Source organism: Mya arenaria, chromosome 12 (assembly GCF_026914265.1).
Source record: "Mya arenaria isolate MELC-2E11 chromosome 12, ASM2691426v1".
NCBI lineage: Eukaryota > Metazoa > Mollusca > Bivalvia > Myida > Myidae > Mya > Mya arenaria.
Window position 1 is genome coordinate 5367169 of NC_069133.1, and position 19172 is coordinate 5386340.

The 19172-nt window shown below is 33.6% G+C and overlaps 2 protein-coding genes across 2 annotated transcripts; both read left to right on the forward strand.

The window, feature by feature from the left end:
• The first annotated feature begins 1229 nt into the window (after window positions 1–1229).
• Window positions 1230–3088, forward strand: LOC128211702 (putative nuclease HARBI1). Its single transcript, XM_052916722.1, has 4 exons — window positions 1230–1773; window positions 2158–2293; window positions 2667–2757; window positions 2897–3088. The coding sequence occupies exons 1-4, from the start codon at window positions 1230–1232 to the stop codon at window positions 3086–3088; spliced, it is 963 nt and encodes a 320-aa protein (XP_052772682.1).
• Window positions 3089–7990: 4902 nt separating this feature from the next.
• On the forward strand, window positions 7991–10773 carry LOC128211703 (putative nuclease HARBI1). Its single transcript, XM_052916723.1, has 7 exons — window positions 7991–8197; window positions 8846–8985; window positions 9272–9348; window positions 9577–9694; window positions 9829–9901; window positions 10196–10377; window positions 10551–10773. Exons 1-7 carry the CDS (start codon window positions 7991–7993, stop codon window positions 10771–10773), a joined length of 1020 nt encoding a protein of 339 aa, XP_052772683.1.
• The last annotated feature ends 8399 nt before the right edge of the window (window positions 10774–19172 follow it).

Sequence of the window (19172 nt, forward strand, 5' to 3'; positions counted from 1 at the left end):
TTTATTATGCTATCAATAGAGGATGGTGTTGTATGTGAACACTCGATTTTATACGAAGCGTTATGTCAAGCCCGCCAGAGTACGATGCATTATAATGCAATCTATTTAAAAGTTATAGACACTTTTTATCACTGTTGCGGAATTCTGCATTAGATTGATCTTTCTGCAAACAAGAAATAGTCTCCATTCATCTGAACGCTTTTTATCAAATTGTCTTGTGTTAAGACAACGAGAAAATACACTACCATTATGCATTGGCAAGACTGTTGTCAGTGTGCCTTGTTAACAATTTAAGTATTCATGCTCCAACTGATCATAAACGTAATGCTTTACGATTACATCCGGAATACTTGATGAAACTTATTAAATATGCGATTACATTTGCGACACTGATGTTTTCTTTGTCAAAGAATACCTAACAACAAAACAAATACTTTCGTTAACTTGAAATTTCATTTAGTTGAACAAAAACACATTTAGAAAAAATAGGTTGATACGTTTCCATGTTTTCCCTCCACGTACTATAGCTATATCAAAATGTCATTCAAACAGTATTGCAGAATCGACTGTATTAAAATTGAAGATCCTTTTGTTTGCTTTTTCTCTCCTTTTACATATTCACTCCAGTATTGAAGAAGATTGACGTCCTTTCTGATTTGCAGTAAAGCTTTGCAAAACCTCATTTAATTTGATTGGAAACGCAGAGTGTCAAGTCAATGTACATTATATCATCTTACTTGAGTGTAAGGAAGATGAATGTCTTTTTTATAGGAAATGAAATACAGGACATATTAAAACATGCTTAAAAGGTCGTATATGTCTTAAGAATAATATTTGTGACCCTAAAGATTGATGCTTGTTTATACGATGATATTCTACCATGGTCATTTCAATCAATCAGGATATTGATTGTGTAGTGGATGAAACAGTGACAATAATAAGTACCTACTTTATTATTTATATGTATGCATGCTCTTTTAGAAACCTGCTTCCCTCAGGAATTGAAAAGTCCTGGAAGTTGAATATTAGCAATATAATTGATTACAAAAGGCATGTTTTGTACGGATAAAACTAAATTGATCTTGACTTTAAATTACAAGCAGCATGTTAATTTGTTTTGAATTTAACAGACAATGGCCCGGTTGTTGGAACGTTCGCTAAATACTTAGCGATGAAATTTACCTCAAATGGTACTTTAAATTTAAACGAATCAGTTAACGAAAACCCAAATGGCTGCTGTAATTAGCTGTTTAGTAAATATACCACGGAAAAGTAGAGAATTTAGAGTAATAAACTTAAATGAAAGCCTAAATGATGAAGAATTGAGAAGAAGGTTCAGGTTTGGAAGAAGAGGAATAGAGTATTTGGCCGATTTGCTGAGAGAGGACCTAGCTAGGGAAATGGACAGAAGTTGTAGCCTGTCAGTCGAGGAACAAGTCTGTATAGCGCTGAGGTACTACGCTTTAGGTTCATTTATGCAGGTTGTTGGGGACACACATGGGAGACATAAAAGTACTGTTTGTAGAGTTGTGGATAAGGTTACCAAAGAGATAGTGAAGCGTCATAAGCAGTACATTAAGTGGCCAGTTGATGAAGCTACCAAGAGACGAGTGAAGTCTGAGTTTAGCAACATAGCTGGATTTTCAGGTGTTATAGGGTGTGTTGATGGTAGCCACGTCCGTTTGATCAAGCATTCACCAGACCAAGAGAGATGTTTCATCAACAGAAAAGGATTCCCGTCCATAAATGTGATGGCAGTTTGCGATGCAAAAGGTAGTATATTTAAAAAATATTAAACTGTAAATATTATACAGCTCTATATATAACATGAAATAAACTGAAACTTACCATCACTGTACAGTACTGCTGGTGTTGCTGAAGAGCTCAAATAAGCGAATTCCAGCCACATTTCGTTTGGCATTTGTTTTTAAGACATACAATTACTGCTCCAGTACAATGATGGTTACTGCCATTAGTAAGTGCTTTAAAATTCTTTGAGAATACAGATTTGAAAAGAACTTACCAAGACAAAAACTTTCCTTTCAATGTCAAGGTCAACAAACTTTAGCTATAACGCCTTAAAAAGTAACGGTCAACATTCACAACTTCATAACCACAGTCATGTTATCTCCCCTTAACATGTTTTTATCCTTTCAGGAAAATTCACATTTATCAATGCGCAGTGGCCTGGATCAGCTCACGATAGCTTTATATTCAGAACTTCCACACTTGGATGCCACATGGAGAGAAACCCCAGGGGTTTGGAAGATGGGATTATTCTTGGAGACAGCGGGTATGTAAATGTAAAATACAATTCAATGTAGCTACATAATCATGAATTTTGACCAGGTTTTATACCAGTATCAACTTATTATAATAAGCAATAACGTTCAACGTTTACATCACTAAAAGTAATATGACAATGACAAAAATGTTATGTTTACTGATTTCAGCACAGTTTAGGAGATTGTATCTGATTTAGATTACAAATGTGTTTTTAAAGGTCATAATCGAACGGGCTTTGTTTCTCTTAACTGAATACCACAATAACAATTAGTGTTAAAGAAGTTTTAAGAAGTATAAAACATGTTTTATTTGAAGGTATTAAACGTTTTTGTACACACAAGGTATGATATGATTTAATGCAGACTGTGTACTTTTGGCAGGTATGCGTGTTCAAGATACTTGATGACACCATACAGAGTTGCAGACACCAACCAAAAGACAAACTTCAATATGGGGCTCTGCAGAACAAGGGTACACATTGAGTGTACGTTTGGACGTTGGAAGAGGAGATTTGGAATTCTCCATGGAGAGGTAAATACAAAATGTTGCATTAACATATCTCTTTCATGCACAATGCCGAAAAAGCTATGACCATTGTGAAATGTTTCAGTTGAGAAAGACACCAGCCAAGGCATCAGAAGTGATTGTGGCGTGTGCTGTTCTCCACAATATAGCCATCATGCTGCAAGAACCTGATGTGCCTGATGATGACAAGGACGATGGGGCAGACGCACAAATACCATATGCAGGCAGAAAAACTGGCTTCTTGGTCAGGTATCACCTTGCTCAAGTTTACTTTTGATATACATGTGGGTCATTTTTTTAAGTTTGCCATGTGATGTTGCTGGAAACGTTTTTACATTAGTTTACTTATCATGACTGAGAACGGATAATTTGAATGTTGTAATTGGTGTTAATAAATACCTTATTCATCAACGAGGAACTGAAACATTCCAATTTTGTCTTTATTCTATATGGAGGTGATGAGCTTGTCCATCAGCAGACGCTTGGTTTCTGAAGTTTCTATCTCTTCCTTTATGAGCAGTTTCTGTAGTTGCACCTTCTCTGTCTGGGAAATGAAAAACTGAAGTTGAGCCTTATGGAGCTCCTCGGAGATTGACCTGCAATAATGTTTATTTGTATTATTGAGGTGAATGTATACAGCTTCTTTTTCTTTTTGTGACGCAAAGAAGTATTCATGGAATACAAGTTGTCGATAGTGTTTAGAATGTATATAGTTTTTTAATATTTCGTGAAACCATTTCACAGCACATGATATTTATTAACATTGTACATGCCTCCAACTGCATGAAAATATGCAGCACTTGAACATGAATATATATATATATATATGTGTATTGTTAAATCATACTAACTTCTTCTTCTTTTGACTCGTGCTACTAGTACATGTAGCTGGTTTGCATTCATTCTGAAATATAAGGACAGTCACAATTTTGCATTCATGCAAACGCAGAAAAAAACATTTGCCAGTTTATAATTAAGTTTAAAATATATTTCATGTGTTCTTTGTCAATGTATCGGAATAGATGTACTAAAACGCACCAATTCAGAATAGAAAAACATACTAAAAATCGACGTGAAAATACTAAACAATGTTTATGTGTTAAATTATCTTAAAATGATTAACCTTTAACCTTTTGTTACATAAAATGAAGTTATAAATACAATATAAGCCACAAACCGTGAAATTCGCAGCTACATTCACTCCTTTCTCTTGTCTTGATGTCCCTGGCGTCTCGTCTACTGAATGACTTGCCTAATAAAAGAATATATATATACCATTAGCATTTGCACTTGTATCATCATTTATTTTATTATAATTATATATATCTTCATGTATCTATCCATCTATATGTTTATTCACTCAAGGTTACACTTCTTGAAAATATTTATTATTTTAACATTATCAACAGTTGCACATAAGAAAACAAACTTACAGAAATAAGGACGTTCATCATTTCATCATCTACGGGTGCATGCCCTACGAATAAAATACACATATGAAATTTATTGTACTCAAATATAAATTATTTGATGACTAAGGCATGTCGATTAATCAGTCCAAACAATCTCTTTATATCTTTGATTAGATCAAACAAAATGATGTTGTTCGTGATCAAGTTATACCGCTTCGACTAATACCGTTTCACATTGGAACTTGTTGAGTAGCAATCCGCCAATTTTCGTCAATGGGATTTCGATAAAGAATAAACAAAAATGTAAAATATGTGTGAAAAACTTATCATGTCAATCAGATATTTTTCGCTTCTTTATCTATATGGTCAGCAAATCTCATTTATTTCCATGTCGTCAGCTAATTGGTCAGCACTTTTAACACGACCCAGTTTTAATACCGTTTCACTTTTGGACGTTTTGTCAAAAGTTTGCCATGGCTAGTGGGAAGATAGCAGCCAATAGATACAGCCAATAAGTGTTTATACTTAAATAGAAACAACGAAATAGAGAAAGCAACCAAATACGTTTTATAACATAGCAGCAAGTAAGAAAGAAATGATTACAAAATAAGGAATTAGGTACTCCAGTTTCATAGAAAAGTAGCGTAATCGTATTAAACAGAGGTTTCAACGAGTACCGCCTAATAACTTCTATCTGGGGTCAACTTGACCAAAACTCACCCCCAACATCTGGGTCACAACATCTCCTTCTTGCCAAAAGTGTCACTCAAATTTGTGCTATAATACATTTATATCAAATCTTACGATTTCGTATGGACAAAAATCAATGACCAAATCTTATATAACACAGTTGTTACTGTTGTTGTTATTTGTATAACTGTACCAGTAACAATATTTTTTAAAGCTTATGTTATATTTTGAATGAACGTGTTATCAAACTATTCTCAGGTTTTAATGCTAGTCAATATAAACAGCCGTTTCACAGTCATAAATATTGATGAATTTTGGTTTAAAAATGTCTAAATGTTAAAAAGGTTCCCTTTAAAATATCGCGCATTTTAGTTCATAACTTCTAACCAGGGTTAACTTTATCAATACCTGGTACATACAGTGTATTTTTTTTTATATTATTATAATTTTGTTTACGAGTTACATTCATGATACTGCAGTACTGTTTAATTGTGACATTGATGTTGTTTATCAGAATACACTTCTATTGATTTTCTACTTATTGGCTGTTAGATTCCTTTAACATTTCTTGTTTCGTGGTAAAAGTACTTTTTGGCTGCTAAGTTCTTTAATTACTGGCTGCTAACTTCATAGGTGAAAGCATGATCGACGATAAAAATGGATTGGATCATAATACTATCACGGATGTTTAAACCATGCTAGAATATCTCAACTGCATCGGAAAAGATCAGCTTCTTTAAAGAGGTAATACTAATTTTGTTTTAGTATTTGTAAGTAAATTAACGATGTATTCGATGAACATTGATGACAGTCTTGGGATTCCAAGACTTTTAATTTTAGATTGTGTACAGTAGCGTTTCTATTTTTAGACTCATTTATTTTATTCACTTATGCAGACGATTTATTCGGTACTCTGCAAGCGTATTGCTTTTTTTAATCTACAGAGCAATAACATTTACCACAAATAAACTTATTAATAATAACATCAGAAATTGTGGTCATACCAAGATCAATGACTGTCTCCAGTCCACCAGGGATCCCACTGAAAGCAGCCTGATCCTTACATAACTCGACAACTTTGTTGTGCAGTTCTCTACATTTTTTTTTCTGGGGGTCCACCTCCTGTTGCAGCAATCGACCTTTACCTAACAACCTCATCTTTTTTTTACCTCTCTTTGCAAATTATCCCATCTGTTTCTTATCTGTGATGCTGTCCTTATTGTAACACCAACATTACTTACTTCTTTGGCAATTTGTTGCCAAACTTCAAGCCTTTTTTCTGGCTTCTTCACTACCTTTAATGTATTTTTTCATACTGTTCCACAAGAACACTTATTTCAGTAGCAGTGAAATTAAAACTTTTTATCTTTTACTTTTCAGATGTGTTGCTAACGTCGGCCATCTTGGAGGAAGTGAGTCAAAAGCATTATGGTTCGACCCAATAGTTTAATTGATCGTTAAATTTAGCGATTTCGATACATATCTTAACATTTTCCTTATGTAGCGAAAATCGCTAAATTGATTTCAACAACCGAAAATTTAACGACTCTTCAGGCAACGGTAAGTAGGTAATTTAGCGATTGTTATTTTAACGATTCGTTATGATTTAGCGAATGTTCCAACAACCGGGCCAATATTTATATGAAAAACTACAGAAACAAGTAAGGACAATAGGCATTTAATATTTTAGCAGTCTTGATCACTCCCGGATTTCTACGTGTTGTTATATAACACTACATTGTTAATATTGTTCACTGACTATACAGCATATATAAGGACACTGTCGACGTGCACTTAACATAAAACATGAGATATGAACTCGTTGTATTCTTACGTATTGAATGTTCGAGATATACTGCAGTATGTCGGTTCATTTCACGGTGAAAATGGTGAACATGGAAATGGTGCGAAGAAATAAATATCAACTTTGTACTACATTTACCGCGTATACTGCTAAGCTGCAGCTATTTTCATAATTGTCACTATTGAAATGTATTTCTTTTCTGTAGTCTTAAGCAATACGCAATTTCTTTGTCAAATTTTGATGTTTATTTCCTTTAATTCGCTTATGGAATCAAATTATGGATTTTGTATAATGGGGTATAATTCCGAAATACAAGAGAAGCAGCTCTTGTTATATTCCTTTTTCTTTTAACAATGTTTGAACAAATGAGCTCTATATGTTAGAGTATGTTATCTAACACATAGTTTCTTTAGGTAGATTGGATTTGTTATTGTCGATATATGGAGAAGACGTGTTTATTTGCTCTATAACTATTTTTTCAGGTTAAGTTGACTGGTCCTCTTCATGGGTACAGGTTGGGTACATGTGTTCCATTGAACGGGAATAGTTGGTTACTATTAGATATTCCACATTCTCCGTCTTTATAATTCATTGTATTTACAAACTAAACAGTCAATTCGATCACCTTAGTCATATTACAATCAATAATGTATGTTCGATATAAGTTGAGTATAGCCATTAGCATTTCCAAAGATATGGTGGGAGAGTTTCTTCTCATAAGCAAATTTATATTCAGTCGGAATAACACTCAACGTCACATTAAAGTATCTTACCAAAAGCATCACGAAGTGAATAAAGGATTGTTGATTCCGGTATAATTTTCACATTGCATTATATATAGAAACACAGTTGCTCTCTCTCTCTCTCTCTCTCTCTCTCTCTCTCTGTCTCTCTCTCTCTCAATTTCTCTCTCTCTCTCTTTCTCTCTCTCTCTCTCTCTCTCTCTCTCTCTCTCTCTCTCTCTCTCTCTTGAATATTACGTTTCGTTCATTATCAAGTTTGGCTTGTCCTTTTTACCGCATGTATTATAAATATTACTAGTCACTTCCCCTACCACACCCACAACGTGTAATAATAGCACAAGGAGTCTAAATGTATTAGCAACATATTGGGGGCGTATTATCAACGATCGTACGCGCAAATATTATCGTAAGTTTGTCGTACGTCAAACTTACGATCGTAACCGCGTTTTACTAAGATTCGTAAACTTACGATTATCTTAACGGTGCGTTAAAGTTACGACAGGTGAAACGCTCTCGTAAATTTCGTAAATATGGCGGCGTTGTTTGTTTTCGACCAAAGAAGAAGAAAACAACGCACCTTTAAGGATCGCATTTCATCCTTAGATCATCTGTCAGATGTGGAGGTTGTGGACCGATATAGACTCTCACGAATCGCCATTATTTATTTGGAAGATAACCTAAGAAATGACCTTTCACCTCCTACAAACAGGTTACAATCGGTATCGTCTATGACGAAGGTAAAACTGTACTGGTACTCTTAAAAAAAAGACCGTCAGTTATATCTGTATAATTTATTCAAAATTTCATTGAGTGCTTGAATTAACTCAATGCTTTTATATAAGTATTATAAATGATGTATCAAAGTAGAGCAATATAAAGATACACCAGGTAGCATGTACTGTACTGTATGTATATGAGCAATAAAACAAGTTCAATGAAGACCTCAAAACGAAATGAGAATGACACAGCATTTTAAATAAACCTTTGCAAAAACCACATACCTTCATTGTCCATGTTATCCGATAATTGTGAAATATAGTAATAGTAAGAAGGCGAGTCCAGCAAACATCAGCAGGGCTTGCCACAAAAAATGAAATGCACCGTAAATCCTTCAAACATGTAAATATTTACAGCCATAAAGTTCCAGATAAAATGAGGTCAATAACAATGACGTCATGTATTGAGAATCATCGATAGCCTATTTCAGTAATCATACACTATAGTCTTTTTCAATAAGGTATTGGAAAAATACATTTCATATAAAGCAGACGTACTAAACAAGTTAATGAAAAAGGGGTTTGAACGTCAATATGTATTGCTACGAAAAGCTCTTTTTAAAATTTAGTATTTCTGTAAAAATGCAAACTACTTAATTTGTGTAACAGGTGCTGGTTGGGCTTAGAGTTCTGTCTAAAGGAAATTTCTTATCAGAGGTAGACGACCTGCACGGCATATCGAAGCAAACAGCGTCAAGGGTGTTGCATGAGTTTGTATACGCTGTAAATCGAAATATTGACAATATAAGGTAAGTTACTTAAAGGATATAACTCAATCATTGTGTTATTTGTGTGCTATACCCCCCCCCCCCACCTTTCTTCGTCTATTTTTGTTTTTGTCCCTTGTCGTATACCTTAAATTACGAAGCGCGTTTTATATATATATGCCATCATACTAGTAAAATGCACAATGCAGTGTGGATGGACCTTAAACATCACAGGTTATTTGACAGAGTTCTTTATTCTGTAATCACAGTATAGATTAACATAGTTTTGAGTTTAACGCAGTAGTAATGAAACACTTTCTTTTGCCAGATTTCCAAGAACACAACAAGAATTGGCAGAAGCAAAACTTGGCTTCTACAAAAGATGCAAAATTGCCAATATCGTAGGTAGGCAATACGTATAAGTAATGACTATATGACTTCATGCATACTAACTGATGGGTTGAAAGTTCGTATTTTTTAATAGTAGTATTTCGTACTCATTTATATTTAAATGATACAGTAACTTATTTCAATAATTTGAATTGAAATTGAAAAATGGTCCGACGGGAAAAGGTAATTCTCTGATGAAAGGTGCACACCAATCTGTTATTTACTTGATGTATTTTAATATAGGTGCAGTCGACGGAACACTCGTCCCTATCATTGCCCCGAAAGACAGTGGCGAAGCCTACATATGCCGGAAAGGATTCCATGCTATAAATGTGATGGCTACATGTAGCCACGACAGAAGGTAAATGGTTTTATTTGATTATTACCTATATATCTAGGTAATGAGATCATCTATCGGCATTCTGTAATTGTCGACCTTAATATTTAATCATTGCATTTTGAGATCGTTTTAGCCCTTTTCCTATTATATATTAGGTTCATCGACATTGTCGCCAAGTGGCCAGGGTCGCAGCATGATTCTTCCGTCATGAACACCTCGTCGTTGAAGGTAATGGCTATATGACTGAATACGTAAGCCATGTATTATATACAAGAGTTCTGCTGGCATTTGTTTATCTATTTGGAAACCCTTGGAAAAATAATTAGAATCATGATAGGTCCATGCATCAAACCTAAGAACTTTTCTTTCGACTACTGTACTTGTTTATCCTTTAAATATAAACCAACCTCAAACTTTTAGGTGCACATATTTTGACAGTTTACGTGACACACGTTATTTTCTGCCTAGAAATGCAAGACATACTGATTTTTAAAACCACTTCTTGTCCATTATCTAACACAGGAACACATGGAGAGTGAGAGGCCAGGGATGCTGCTGGCTGATAGCGGTTATCCACTCACTACCAGCCTGCTAACTCCGCTTGCTAATCCCGTAATGCCTGCTGAAGCAAGATATAACAACGCGCAGAGCAAGGGAAGGATGGTTATCGAGCAGAGTTTTGGAATCCTGAAAGGAAGGTTTCGGTGGGTTATCTCAATCCTTCCACCATATACCTCATCGAACACAGACTTTATAGTTGAACCTTATTTTAGAATTGAACACTCTTCATGTTTACTCGCCCATCTACTAATGCATTTTATACGACACTGTTTCTTGTTACGATCCGTAACATCACCATTATGTTTACAATTTACAGATGTCTCCACAAAACCGGCGGTGTGTTGAGTTACAGTCCCGAAAAGTCGTGTGCAATTTTTATGGCATGTGCCAGGTTGCACAATATGTGTTTGGATTGGGGTCTGACACTGGACGATGCCCAAGTAGTGGACCCAGGCCAAGATGCTATGGAGGCCTGGATGGGACAACCAGGCTTGCAGATGCAAGAACTGCGACGACGAGTTGTGAACACTTTTGTGTGAAATTGAACGTAGTTTGTTTGTTCCATTTCCTTTAATTTAAATAGTTTGTGATCGCTTTGTGTTAATACATGATGCAAAGTATAATACAAATGAATGTGTGCACTTACTAAGTGATGTAAAAGTAAACAACAAATATACAGTATTGTGACCTTTACCTGGAAGTTATTGGTTGCAAATGGACTGAACATGTTGGCCTGATTAACAGAGTGATCATTTTGTACAAGTATTACACTTAACTGTTATTCAAGTCATATATGTAATTTATGCAATTGATATGAATTGTCAAAATGGAACAAAGAACAAAGAAATGCCAAAACAAATCATTCGTTTTCCAAAGTCCCTTTTTAATGCTGGCATATCCGCAATGTTAACACATTTGTAAACATACAACAAGACGGCGTTTTAAAACAACGCATAAAAGCCATATGTTTTATTCCACCATGCAATTTTGCAAACCTAAGATTTGAGCTAATTTGCTAATTATTTAACAAATAGGATCAATTTTCATACTTATCAGAGATGTGTTCATTCAAATAACCTTAAAGCGTTTAAATGTATGAAATTGGGAGAATATTTCTTCATTTTCTTAAAGCTGCACTCTCACAGATTTACCGTTTTGATAACTTCTTTATTTTTGTTTTGGTATTTAAATGAACAATTTGTTTGCTTATATCTGTATTCCAGTAATGTAACAATGATGACAAACAATCAGCTTTGTTTCATAAATCCTGTTTTATGGCTAAAAGAGTTACTTACAGTTAAAGGAGAATGCATTAATTTAAACATATTTTTTTAAACTTAATTACAAAAATCTGCGATCTGATTTCTTTATCAGCCGTCTTATAGCATTGGTTTCCTTGCATTTTCGCATAAATTTGCTTGTTCCAAAACAGAAAATGAAATTAATTGTCAAATGATTCAATCTGTGAGAGTGCAGCTTTGAGGTTTTACATAAATACCTAGTTTTTTACCCAAGTTCCTATTCTAATCAGGTGCAGGAAAAATTCGGCTTTAAATTATGACATAAACAAAACAACATAAAAATATCACATATGTTTTTACGAGCAATTTAAGGGCTATTTATTGATAGTATATACCCCATGGATGGGGGCACTCTTATTAAATACACCACCCTCCTACAGAAGCAAATTTGGGATTCAAATTAGCAAAACAAACACGCACCCATACACTTTTTAAATAATTGCCCCCCCCCCAGTTTTATATGTTTTACTGGGGTAGCCCTAAATAAAACCTCTTTATCACAACAAATATACAATTTTGTCAACAACTTAGACTATCACAGTAGCATTATGCAAAAGTGCAGTACATTGAAAATTGTAACAGGTAAATGGGATAAGAACTAAAAGACATTAAGATATTTATGATATCACCCATATGTCATTTTAACCATAATAACAAATCAATTATGCACAACATTACACACAGAACATCATACAACATAATTATGGCAACAGAATGGCACACTGCAACAATGTGCATTTCCTGATGTCTCAATGAATAACATTCAATAACTTACACAAATCAAAAAACTTAAAAGCTCAACTAATTAACCTTAAAAGCTCAACTAATTAACCTTAAAAGCTCAACTAATTATTCTTTCATCAATACATTTCTATTGATACAATACAATGCCGTTCAAAATCATTTCTGCTTTGTACATATCCTTCATTTAATAATGCCTAACTTGCCAAAAAAGTGTTTTTCTAGTTTATATTTGATTGCAAAACGTTCAGTCAATAAACAAAGTGTTGTAAACAGAACAATTTATTTTACAACTGCAATTCAATATAACAATTATGTCAGAATAATATACCCATTTTATACAGGGAGTTCATAACAGTTTTAGTTTTATAGCATTACCTTTGCTAATAACATCATAGGCAAATATAATATTGCACCAAAACATAAACAAGTAAATGCATCTGGGCCCAAAAACTGACATTCACTTCGAGGAATAAGTTAAATTCTACACTTTTGAGGAAACACCCATTCAGTTTCAATTACATCCGAATTTGGCACTAAGCCTAAACTTTGTACAAAAGAGTGTAGGTTCAGGCTTTTTATCATACAACACATACAAAGAATTAAGAGTACATACAGACAAAACTAAAGTAACTTTAAATGCCTCTTCTTGTAATCAACTGTACATTTGATGTTTCAGAACATCACTTCCAATGGTTATATAAATATTTCATTGACGTCATTTACGAAATTATGTAACGCCCACAGGCATATGATAAAAACATGTTTGTTTTTGTGTAAGATGGCAATATATTTAACCTCATGAAAACATAAAATATAGTTTTTAGTGCCCACTTGGTGGAATTTATTACAATATTAAACTAAAATGAACTAATTAATAATCTTTTATATACATGGCAAATTTCTCTTCAGGGACCTAAGTTCAAATCTTAGATGAAAGGCAGTAAGTTACACAAACACTATCACATCACAGTGCAATTCACATATCATAAAGTTTACTCTTAAACAGCTGGCCCCAATATCTCAAAACATCTTATGAAGCATAACAGGTGTACGAAGCTTATTTTTATAGGCCAAAATACATACTGTAACTGAACTTTGATAAATGAAAGAGTTAATTGTGATAAACATAAATCCCATTCAAAGTCTAAAGTCTCTTAAAGCCGTCGTAAGACAGCGCGCTCGACTACGTCGCTTTGACTTAGAATACAATAACGTATAAAAATACCAAGTTTGGTCTCTTTATGTCAAACCTAACTGAAATTATTCGATACATAAGGTGACTTTGATGCTGCCCTTCCACCAGCCCGCCAAAACAATGACGCAAGTCATTCAAATAACTTGATTTCCCATTATGAAAATGTGGTTAAGAATATACAAATATGTCTTTCAAAGGAAGTTAAAAAAAAAAAATTAAAAAAATTCAAGGGCCATAATTTGTATTTAGGCTTAAAACTGAGTTATGTTTCTTGTTGTAATATGGTCGTAAATAATTTTGAATTTTATTAAGTGCATTTAATGAACGGTATAGAAGTTTTTTTTTATTAAAATCCCAACTTGCCCTTAACTTTTACTTGCCCAAAACTTTAACCCAAGTCAATCAGGGGCCATAACTTGTATTAAGGATATGGAGTTATGTAACCTCATTGGCTGATGGTCCTGAACAATTGTGTGAAGTATTAAGTCAATTGAATGAAGGGTATAGAAGTTATTAAACAATATCCCAACCTGCCCTAAAACTTTAACCTAAGTTCCATAGTCAATCAGAGGCCATAATTTGTATAAAGGATAATATGGAGTTATCTAACCTCATTATGTGATGGCTCTGAACATCTGTGCGAAGCATTAAGTCAATTGAATGAATGGTATTGGAGTTTTAAGTGAAAATCCCAACTTGCCCTAAAACTTTAACCTGCCCTAAAACTTTAACCTAAGTCAATCAGGGGCCATAACTTGTATTTAGGATAATATGGAGTTATGTAACCTCATTGATTTATTGAAGGCATTTTTCATTTATTGCCTGTGAAAAAGTATTGAAATTGATCAAACAAAAGTTGAAGAAGCTATGTCCAATTCTCAAAATCAACTAAATTCCATCAAAATTCATGTCTTTTACCCCAAAACACAGGTGAGACTCAGCATGTTTAGGATAAAATGCTAAGAAGGGTATTAGATGAACAAGTTCTCAAGTTTCAAAGTGATAGCTTTGATAGTTTCCATTCAAGTGACCTAAAAACAAAACTTAACCAACGCCTCTGACGAGGACAATTAAGTGACGCAAAAGCTTGTTATTATTTTCAAAAATCAGATGAGGTAAAAATTAGTGACATTAGCTTAATCCTGTTTTAAGTGACTGAAAAAGTGTTGAGAAATTGTGGCCAGTTGAATAATATAACTTAACACATTTTCATTGAGTCTAAGAAACCGATACAGAATTTTATATGAATGTTTTCTTAAATTAATATTCAAAATGTAGAAGGTCAACGGATTTTTCTTTTTGGTATTCTAACATTTTCTTCAATGTAGAATCTATTGATGACAGAATACTGTTTTGTTGCTCCTGGGCCATCACCATTCGCAGTTGAAGATTTGATGTGGAACCCCCTGTTGCATTACAAGAAGCTGAAGGTAAGACATTAAAAGAATCAAGAAGAAGTTAAATACTTAAACAACATCGGTGCTCACTCAGCTTTAAGAAATTTATTTATGACACAATTTACAAAATTATCTTTGTATTAGTTTTAAACATGAATGACAACAAAAGCAGGTTATAGTTTCATGCTGAAGACTGATTTGACATAGTTACTTTCTTAAATTGTCATTGATTTAATTCTGGGGAAATCACCTTGTGTAAAGATCAATCTGTTTATTTATAATGCTCAAATCATTTTATTAGAATGATAAAAACAGATTTCCATCAAATATATTATATGTCTATAAACCTTAATGGAATATCATGAAAAAAACTCACAAAACTTTACTGATGATGAGCGGTCACATTAGCTGCTGCTCCCTGGATCATGTCTTTTTCTTCTTCTTCTTTTTCTTCTATAAAAAGAAATAACAAATGGTAATTTAAATGTATAGTATAATTGAATTTGTATGATATAACATTACTTGCCATTTTTTAAAACAAGTATGAAGAAATGGAAAACTTTGGAAGCAAACCTGTGGCATGTTTTATAATTTTGTGGTAGTTATCCGACACATATATTTGATATAATGCAATGACATTAAACGCAGAATGTTAACTAGGGTCCCTTCATTAAATTTGGTTTATATATATACGGCACTACCTTTATTTGATTCCTGGATTGAAGAAACCCCGCACTGCACGCCTCCAGGAATGCCATCAACTGACACCTTTGGAATGGTTGTCAATACCTGAAAGGTTTTTAAATGTAAGAAATACCACTACAAAAAAATAACAATTATCTTTATGAAACATATGCACTTATATTCAAACAACAAACTTTTAATTGCATTGTAAAGCAAATTGTTAAAAAGAAAAGAACTGTTTCAAATATAATATATTTTATATATTCTAATTCAGCAAAACAATATCACACAATTGGCTTAATCATAATTGCAACATTTACTGATGGTGCTTCAGTCATTGAAACTAGACTTTTGGATTGACAAACCCAAATTCAAACTGATATTGCTTGGCATCTTTTTTTTTAACAAGCCCTGCTAGATAAAATTCAGAATTTGAGAAAACTCGGAAGACATTTTGCTGTTGTAGGGCTTGTGTTAATTTCAACCACTGGTGCTCATGTAATGAATAATATATTGCGATATAATTATGTCATCTCTTTATTTTATTACTTAAATTAATATAAGTAACAGTTAATTTAATTTTACTAAATCATGCATAATTGTTTGTGAACGCAGCATCATACCAGATAGGACATCATTAGAATTGATTCTCAACTCTGTTTGATATGGAAGTGAGGCTGGGATATATATTGAAGGAAAAAAAATATACACAGTTATCCCAATATTTAAAAGACAATAATATAAAAAATAAAGCTCTTTTTTCGCTGATAATTCTGCATGAACCATAACAAGAGAGCCATAATGGCCCTAAATCGCTCACCTGAGAGTTTAACCTTTGTAATCAATATAGCTTGATATTTTATTATGTCTTAAACTGTTACTAACGCGTAAAGAAAAATTCATAAAACATCAATTTTCAATCTCATAAAAATCTGCGATCAATTCTTTTAGCAGCAGTCTTATATAACTGGTTTCCATGCATTTTTGCAAAAATCAGCCCGTTCCAAGACAAAAATTAAAAAAGTTGTCGAAACGTTCACTCTGTGAGAGTGCAGCTTTAATATATGGTTTCCTTTTACTTCATTGTTACTTTTAGAGAATGTTTTGTTGTTGATAAAATACCCATTCTTATAGTTTTAAGATATTGCTTAATTTCAGTCCAATATCCAGTAAATAAGACACACTGCAAGTCTAATGAAACCAAAATACCCTCATGTTTTTCATCTGAGTTGTAACAAGCTGTCTGCTGCACATGATGAATTATATTGAAAACATATCAGTCCACTTCTTTTTAACCTCAGGGGCGACTCTGGAGTTTCCCCCGATACTGTTCACCCTGCAAAACAAATTTAATGAATTGAATATGTATATATCAATCATGAACCTTTTGTGAGTATGAAATAAATGTGCTAATATATTAAATAATTATGCCTAGGGTATATCTCCCATTCTCAACAACAAAAACAGCAATTCAATCAACATATACAGTATCGACTTTTAATCTTCAGTTAAAAAAAAAACCCAATTTTAATTTAGTAATTTATTTAATACAAATCCACTAAGGAAAATAAAACTTGTTTATGACTAGTCAGAACAGATACTAGCCTTAACATATCCATATACATTTTTATATATGTACAGGTGTCGATAAACAGATTCACAACTACTGACACAAGAAAGTAAACAAATAAACAAAAGGAAAAACCTGTCAGCCACTTCTCCCCAGTTCATTTTGAGTGTGTTTGTACTGGCCCGGCATAGCTCTATAAGCGTATTTCTTTCTTCTAGCGTCCAGTTTGGCCCTCGTTTCTTTTCTTTTCCGCTTAAAGACATCCCCTGACAGAACTTTTACAACTTGTTTACGTCCAAGTGAAAACTGACAGCAGACACCAAACATCAGATAAAATACCTCCGTTTGAACAGCTCGCTTTAACTGCGCATGCGTACGATTATCGTAAGGTTACGAAATACTGATATACTTGCGACAGGCTTGATAAGACGCTCGTAGCTAAAATCGTAAACCTGTCGTAAACACTTACGATACGATTTTTCGTACGATCGTTGATAATACGCACCCATTGAGTATAAAACAGATTCTATTGTAACTATAACGATAACAGTTTATTGCAAAAATTGCAAATATTTGCAAAATGATCATTTTCATCACATGTATTTCTCTTCGATTATCAATGTAGCGACCCTTTAAATTATGAGAACAAGTTAGTTTATTAAAATGCATATGCCATGATTAAGATTCGTCTAAATTAAGTTGCAAAACTTTGCTACTATTATTTTGATAATGCCGTTCTGTTTTATAATGCTAATACTTTTTCCTTATAATATTTATTTTGAATTGATTTATGGCTTGGTTTTATTACATTGTTTTGTGTGCAAATTTAAGTTTTAACATATTGAAAATGTAAGTTATCACAGAACAATGAACCCAGTGATGGTTTAGAACTTAGGCTATATGGCGATACTTGAGCGGCCCTATTTCGTTTTGTAAACCAAGTGTCTAGGAATTAACTGATCATTAGTACTGCCATTAATACAGACTGGTTTACGTATGAAATAGGTGATTTATTAACGATTAACCTGATGATTAAACATTAACATCACATTAAGGCAACAAGAGCGCCATAAAATTCGTATTGCTTACTAAAAATATTGTCGGATATGGTGTTAGTTTACCGTCTGACTGAATTACATGATTCTACATTAGTACATCTATGATTTCTTCGTCTTTCTAATCCATTGAAAACAGCGTATTATGCACTGTAGCGGCGTTGACAGACAGAAGAACAGCCCTTACCGAAATAGGCGCTTCTCTATCAACATAGCTGTAAAGGAGCATTGCTATAGACTTTGCAGTTCATGGCAATAAAATAAACAATAAATATCAAGAGGGAGGATAGGAGATTACAGCAGGCAAAGTGACGGTACTTGACCTTTTCACCACATCGTCATTGTATGATATCTGATCCAGGACAATAAAGTGTCCGACAGAGTTTGCTATACGCCCGGTTAAGCATATCATCTTAAACAGAATTTGCAATTATACTTCATGAGTCCTGTCAGCTGATGTTGACAGGGTTTATTGTTATCGATGATACAAATTGTATCAAGCGTCGGAAAAATGAGATTTGTTTGTTCGCGGGAATAAAACTGAGAGGAACGGCATTTGGAAAGCATGTTTACAATGTCTGAGAAGCGCTTGCATACAATTTTCTTATTTGCCTTCAACGCCCAAACACCCAACGGTCAGTAATAGTTAGAGAAAGATGATCACACACCAATATTATTTTTGGAGTAGTTAATCGCCTCTGTATACCCTGGCGTGTTTGATTTGCACACGAAATAATGAATACAACACAATTATGTATGATTTTGCTACGTTCATTTTGGTGTATTTATCCTGTTGAAAATTATTATTTTTAAGTTCGTATTTAATTGATATACTGACTTTTCATTATATATGTATTATACACACTAAGCTCGATTATGTTGAATGGCAATACAGGTATGTCAAAACAGTAAGCACTAGTGTGGTTATCATAAAGTTGGTTTGACAGATTGTCTCAAAGTCTATTTACCTACTAGATAATCACCAACATAAA